This window comes from Penaeus chinensis, chromosome 28 (genome assembly GCF_019202785.1).
Source record: "Penaeus chinensis breed Huanghai No. 1 chromosome 28, ASM1920278v2, whole genome shotgun sequence".
Lineage (NCBI taxonomy): Eukaryota > Metazoa > Arthropoda > Malacostraca > Decapoda > Penaeidae > Penaeus > Penaeus chinensis.
Window position 1 is genome coordinate 3,578,261 of NC_061846.1, and position 7,500 is coordinate 3,585,760.

Here is a 7,500-nt window from a genome sequence, read left to right on the forward strand (position 1 = left end):
GCACGAACCGATAACAATATCAATTTACCCAAACACTTGAGCCGTAATTAACAAAAATCCAAATGAAAGAAGAGAGACGATTCGTAGATCCGACTCGAGGCCCTCGACAGGGGGGAACCGCCTCACCCAGAGAGCGCAGGTACAAAACAAACATATCATTCCTACAGACTTGATCCTATATCAACACGAACAAACAAGTACTCAAGAAGATCTACTACATAGTAACAGATTCTCAGAAGAGGTATACCCTCCCTCCCCCTTAAGTGCTTGCTGGCTTGGGTTTGGGCAGAGGTTTCAAAGGTAAACAAAGGTTTGAAGAGAGCGCTGGCCCAAAGTAAACAACGATCGGTCAGGGACTACGAGCGTACGTCAAAATAACCAAACAAGCGTGGCTAATAAGTAGTTAGATTGATGTCTAATGATTCACATGCCTTTTCTTACTTTCCTTCGGTTATTTATATAAATGTCGATGTCATTTTTATTGTATTATGGAACATCACGTTATATTTTCCTACAAATATTCATAAAATGTGTTTACTATTTTTTTCCTTAACTTGTATATCAAACTGCTGACGACGTAATGAATATTGGCTACACGTTATACGAGAAAATATTTTTAAAATCCCTATTAATTCGACTAAACTCTTACCAGAAAACCTTCACAGAGATACAGTTTTCAAGTGCAACATCTGATACTAAAAAACACAACGCGTAAGAAATAAGTCAATACCGAAGACGAAAGATAATCATCGTGACAGCCTATCTCCCAAAACCTACATCATATGCAGGCCTAACTTGTCATAACTGATAAGGACTATCTCTCTCTTGGCGGGGGAGAGGGTAGGTAGGGAAGGGGAGGAGGAGGGAGAGGGTAAGAGGAGAAGAGTAGAAGGGGACGAGGGAGAGAGAGAGAGAGGGGGGGGGGGGAGGAGGGGGACAGCCCTGACCATCGCGATAAGAAAAGACTGAGGGAACGTTCTCAACGTGAACCGGCGGCGGCGGCGGCGGCGGCGACCAAGAACTAGGGTGTGGGTGGGCGTGTCGGTGGCCAGCGTCTTTTCCTCTTATATGGAGGTTACGTGGGGGCTTGTCGTGTAGTCCAGTGCTTGACTTTGTGGTGTTAACGGGTGTCTTCGCGAATCGGAAAATCGAGCTGTCTTGCGAGCGAAAAATATAGGGAGAGTTGAAGATAGTGTTGTTTTTCACTTTCACGTCTTTTGCGCAGTGACTTTGTTAATAATGAATAATATGAGCAACGTTGGTTTGGACCGCAACGTCCTTCACGAATATAATTATTATGATTACCATAATCAAATGGCGCCGTATCACGTGACCAGCTATGAATATTCGTCATATCCTCCAGGTAATTGAGTGGAATATTTAAATATTTTCTTTTTCGTATTTGATAATGAATTGTTTTCTGCCAAGTATGAATGTAGTAGGTAGGTAGCTTTCGGTGTGCGTTAGGTGTTGTTGTTATCATTATTATTATTATTATTATTATTATCATCATTATTATGATTATTATTATAATTATCATATTGTTATTATTAGCTTTATTATCATTAATACCATTAATTCTATTGTTATTACTATCATTATCAGCATCATCACCATAATCATTACATTATTTTCCAATGTCTTTGTGTTCTCGTTCTATTAGAATATAAGACGATAGCTTGAGAGAGAAAAAATATCCAAAGATCCGTAGGGATAGGCCTACCAGACAGTGGCTGTAATTACTAGGAGTTATCTCAAGTTTTATCTGCGGGTCACCAAGTGAAATGCTCCCGGCCAACGCATCATCCTGTGTCCCCCCCCCTCCTACCAGTAGATCCCGGTTTTTACGACGGGAGGGAGTGCCGCGAGTGTGCCAACTGCGGTGCCTCCCGGACCCCCTTGTGGCGGAGGGATGCGAAGACCGGCCACTACCTGTGCAATGCCTGCGCCCTCTACACCCGCACCAACGGCATCAACCGGCCCATGACCAAGATGCCTGCCCGGAGGCATGTAAGTTGGCATCCGGCTGGGGGAAGGAAAGGGGAGGAGGATACGGAGGTTTTTGGTGGGGGCAGCTGCGCTCCTCAGACCTCCCTCCCCCCCCCCTCCACCGCTATCCCTTATCCCCCACATCCCTTTCGCAAATTTCTTCTTCCCATTCTCCTGAACGCGCGCGGCGGAAACTGATCGTTCCCTCTCCACCACACTATGATCTATTTATAGTGAAACAAAACACCGCAGAGGGTTTTGAAACCGCGCCTCAGAACCGACTATGATAGTCACACTCGGGCCGGGTCACGTGGCTTGGGGGGAGGGGAGGGAAGGAGAGAGGCGGATAAAATGAAATAGAAAAAAGAAGATGGAAGGTAGAGAGAGAGAAAGAGGAAAAGAGGGCGTTAGATTTTCGCTCGTTCCTTGCCGTAGGGGAGATGGCAAAAGAGATGGACGCATTGATTGTCTCGAAGCCTCAAAACCTACGGCTCAGAGGACACGGCAAATCTCACGTCTCTCTGAGGAAAAGCTGATGGAGGTCGTCCGTTTTCCTTTGACTGGCGGTTGACTCGACCTCCCCCTCCTCCTCAATCTACCTTCATCTTCTTTTTTATCTCTCCTCTTCTTCCTCCTCCTCCTCCTCCTGACCAACAGACCCGACTCGCGCACTGCTTTCTCTGTCTCCTTTCCTTCCCCTTCTTCCTGCAACTAACCTTCTACCTTTTGCTTGTTGCAGTGGATGACTACTACAGCTACTATGGACTCCAGTCTCGGCCTTATGACACGATGAAGAGCAGGCGGCTGGTAGGTCTATTCTCTTCCGCTCTCTCTCTCTCTCTCCTTATCCTCTTCCTCTCTTCCATTTTTTTCTCTCTTTATACTATTTCTCCCTCTCTTACGTTTTCTCCCCTATGACTACTGCTTTCTACGCTTTTGCATGCTTTGTTAACATTTTCTTTTCCCCTTTTTCTTTTTATTGATGCTTTTTTTTTTTCTTAAGCTTCGTAGCTTCAATGCTTTTCATAACATGCTTTTTTAAAAAGATCCCTTGTACATTCACGTTCTTGTTTATATATATATATATATGTTTATATTCGTATCATAATTTTTACAGTTACATTCGGATAAATCGTCACTTTTTATTCGTCATTAAATAAATGGACATACAAATAAAAAAAATAAAAACAATAAAAAAATAAAAAATAAAATCTTAAACCTTCAAATAGACACTAAAATATAGAAATAACGTTGCATTGTCTCCCTCCAGTCTGGCAACAGGAGGCTGGGACAAGTCTGCACCAACTGCCACACAACCGTCACCTCCCTCTGGCGTCGAAACAGTAACGGTGACCCTGTGTGTAACGCCTGTGGTCTCTACTACAAACTGCATAACATCAACCGCCCACTTACCATGAAGAAAGAGAGCATTCAGGTGCGTGGTAGTTTTGAGAGGCTATGGTAGGCCTTGTGTAAGTTCGTGAGGTTTCATGGTGCAGTTAATGAACAGATTGGTTTTAAATATCTTCGCTAATAGGTAATCCAGGTGAATGAGTACGTATATTGGGGAGTAGATATATTAATGAAGTGATATATTGGCTGTGACTATCTGTATAAATAAAATGAAATCAGGAAATACATTTGAAAATGAATGGAGATATCAATGAATAGAACAGTGGTTAGATATGTAAATAATCAGATAAGAAAATTATTTGAATATTAGAACAAAAATATATATATTACATAAAAATACATCCAAATTTATGAAAAAAAATATTACACTAATATTTACTTCCATTACAAACTCACATCCCCAAGTGAACTTTTGGAACCATTTTTTATAATGTAATTATTTTTTAAAAAGTCCATTTCCCTCTCTCAGACTCGGAAACGAAAACCCAAGAAGTCGAGTGATAGCAAGAGCTCCTCCACCTCGTCCTCGATACCTTCTTCAGCTACTTCTTCAGGCACGAGCACTCTGACCACGTCCTCCGCCAGCACCGCCACGACCACGGCCTCGGCCTCGAAGTACCAGCCTTCTTCGGTGTCGACAGGTAATTGTGGAAAAAAAGTGTGTGGGCGTGAGTGAGTGAGTGTGTGTGTGTGTGTGTGTGTGTGTGTGTGTGTGTGTGTGTGTGTGTGTGTGTGTGTAAGCATTGTTTTGATACTATCACTTATTTTTACTAATGTTAATTATCATCATATAACGCTGATTTATCAGTTTTTATTTGCAAATCTCAACGATTATTTTTGATAGTGCAGAGCATAAAAAAATACGTTTTTGTGAAATTAAGCCATTCTGATGTTTTTTTTCACATAAGATTTTGGAGTCTGCTCCTTGCCGAGCCTCACTCACGATTCCCTTCGGCCCGCAGTGAAGACGGAGCCCTCGAGCGCCTCCTACACTATGTACGGGACGTCGACCTACGGGTCCCAGAGCACCTCCCCGACAGGCACCTCCTCCACCCACCTGCTTCCCTCGCTCCTGCCTCCGTACTCCTTCCCTAGCCTGAAGGCCGCTCCCACCGCCACCCTCCAGTACGGGGTCAAGGACGAGCCCTCTTCCCCGGGGACTGGAGGCACAGCAGGAGACATCGGAGCCGGAGGAGCAAGTCTCCACCACGCCCACGCCGCCCATTCCGTCGCACACGGGGCCGCCCACGTATCGTCCAACGGGCTGGCGACGTCCCCCCGCGATCCTTTGGCTGGAGTCACCGCCTCGTCTGCCAGTCACATGACCCCGTCGCACCTGCCCGTGTCTACGTCGGCCGGGACCCCACACCTCGGGTCTCCGGGGTCCGTAGCGCCCCACTACTCCGCCAACATGATGCTGCCCCACATCGTCACGTCCGCCTGCTTAGGGTCGACCGCAGTACAGGGTCACTCGCCCCCCGTAACTCCCACGACTCCGCACTCGCTGGAGCACCTCACGTGGAAAGCCAAGTGAGGGAAGACCCAGGGAGGACGAATGTGAAATAGCTAGAGGGGAAAAAAAGAAAAAAAAAAAAGTAAGGAAAAAAAAAAGTTGTATAGGTATTAATGTACATAGGAATTTTTTTTTTTTTTATGTAAGTCATGTATACTCTGTTGATTACGTGTGTACAGATTTTTTTTTTTTCTAGATTTAAGGAGCTTTTGTTTTTGTACGTCGTTACGTAGTTTAAGATGGTTCTAGGCACACCAAAGATAGAAGGTAGTTCAAGTGTGCCAAAGATACTAGGTTTAGCAGGGGAGCGCCGAGGGTTGGAGTGTCGAAGGGTCATGCAGATGCCAGAACACTTCAACTCCGGGAGGACCCCCATGGACGGGCTAAATTGACTAGTCGTTTGCGCGGTTCCGTTGTCTTCATCTTAATGTTTCTCGTTTTCTTTCCTCGCTTCTTCCTCTTTTAATATCAGTGTTAGTTGTTTGTTCTATTTTTTCCCCTTCTAATCTGCTGTTCCTCGCTCTTTTCACACAAAAAAGTGCCGTATCGTAGCAGCCTTCATTCTTCAAAGGCATTCCATTTTGTCGATTAATAAAAAGAGAAAAAGAAGTTCGTCTCGGCTTCTTTAGGTTACTAAGGAGAACGATCACCTTTTGGACGACGAGGAAGGGGGAGCACTCCTTCGAAGGCGAACTTGGATGCTGATTAAAGTCGTTTTTGTTTGTCCTTTGTTCTCGAGTAGACGTTTTAGTGTTAGCTATTTTGTTAGACTTAGATTCTTTTTTCTTTTTTTTGTCATTTCACTTTCTACTGTTTAAAAAAATGTAAAAGGAAAAAAAGTAAACAACATATCCCTTTGACTTGGGTATGTTACCTCGCCTGGATAGTACTCACAGCTGATTATCAAATCCCTATTTTGAAATCCGTCGAATCAGAGGAATTATTAACTTAACTATCATAACGAATATGTAAAATAAGTGATCATAATTCATTTGTTTCGCCGTGGATGTAAAGGGTTCTGTATACTGTATGTGTGTCCGTCCTTTTTACAATATTTTTGTAAACGTTTTTCCTCTTGTTTTCTCTCAGACACAAACAGGCAGATAAACAACTTTTGCTAAGCACCGCTTCTTGTAAATATGGGAAGGGAATTCAGGCGAAAATTCTTTCAATTAAGAAAATAAAGACATTCATTTACACGTGTTTTTTTCTCTACACTCAGATCGTGTATTTTTTTGGAAATGTGTGTACAATAGCAATAATTAGTGTTATGGTCTATATGTATTTCTGTCATCGGTGTCTGTAAATAGTATGACTAACATGTCATCATTAATAGAAACATTTGGTTAGATTTTTTTTTTTTTTTTTTTTTTTTTTTTTTTTTTTTTAGCAATAGCAATAGCAAAGTATGTGGGATTAGATCAGTTACACTTGATTACTATAATTATTATTATTATCATTATCCATATTCTAATCATCATCATTAATATCCTTAACATGATTGGTATTACTATTATTATTATTATAATTATCATTATTGCTGTTAGCAGTTTATTGTTATTGTATTATCATTAGTACTATTAGCATTGGTTTTATTTATATTTATATAGTTCTAATTATCATGAAATAAAAAAAATCAACATTAATACAAAGTATACTCCTCATTTATCGTTTTCTATGTTGGGTAATTTGCAAAAAAAAAAAGAAAATATATATATAGGAAGCGAAACGATAATTCTAATTATCCATCGCAATATTAAATTTTAGTTTTTAAACGTCTATATTGATATCCTTTTCGAAAATCTTGCTTGGACGTAAAGTTGTGGGTTTTCTCTCTTGTGTTATTATAAATTTGTGGAAAATAATAATTCTTGATACTGAATTTTTATGTGTAGTTATTTCTATTAGTTTTATGATGTTTTTATTAAAAGACAAACGTGTGTTTTATTTTGTAAGTTTAAAAAAAAAAGGTCATTGGTGAGTGTCACAGTTAGTCAGTTTTAATTGATATTGTGATATAGAAAGTATTAGAAAATGTTGGTTATCTTTAAAACCCTCGTCTTTTTAAGGAAAGTAAATATATTCGAAAACCGTTTCCTGTGTGCTGTATTTTTGTGTCTGTTTGATTAGCCTCTAAGATTTTTTTTTTTCTTTTTTGTTGTAAAAAAAAAGTATATATAGTACGATTTATTTCAATATTTGCTGACTCGTGGTGCTAGTGTTATTCTAAAAGGGAATGTTTCATTTTGAATTTTGAAATGATCTTTCTCCTTTGATATTTTTTATTTTTTTTTTTTTTTTTTAAGTAGGAAAAAAAAAACGTTGATTCTTATCTTCTCTTACTTTTAATTTCCTTGTTAATAATTTATGTTGAGTGGTAAAAAATTAGAATTTTTTTTATTTTCCTGCAAATGCGCTGGGAAATATTTTTTATGGATTTATGTAAATAGACAGTTCAAAAGAATACATTATTGTAAATAGTTCCTTGCTTTTATTTTGGCGGAGCGATGATTGGCTGCAATTAAAATTCTAATTCAACCAATCGCGTTTATTTTTGACAGGCGATGATTGGCTGAGACGACAGA

At 40.4% G+C, this 7,500-nt stretch overlaps 1 protein-coding gene across 6 annotated transcripts in view; it reads left to right on the forward strand.

Moving 5' to 3' along the window:
• LOC125040111 (transcriptional regulator GZF3-like) overlaps positions 1 to 7,500 on the forward strand; it is a gene marked incomplete at its 5' end in the record, with an annotated part of 38,583 nt that overhangs the window by 30,828 nt on the left and 255 nt on the right. For 3 of the 6 annotated variants that reach the window (XM_047634618.1, XM_047634619.1, XM_047634623.1), the window contains 4 exon segments: positions 1,832 to 2,010; positions 3,260 to 3,424; positions 3,872 to 4,043; positions 4,311 to 7,500. The exon segment at positions 4,311 to 7,500 is cut by the window's right edge and continues 255 nt beyond it. In XM_047634618.1, coding sequence (XP_047490574.1) covers positions 1,832 to 2,010; positions 3,260 to 3,424; positions 3,872 to 4,043; positions 4,311 to 4,936 — 1,142 coding nt within the window. In that variant the 3' untranslated portion in view covers positions 4,937 to 7,500. 6 annotated transcript variants of the gene reach the window in all.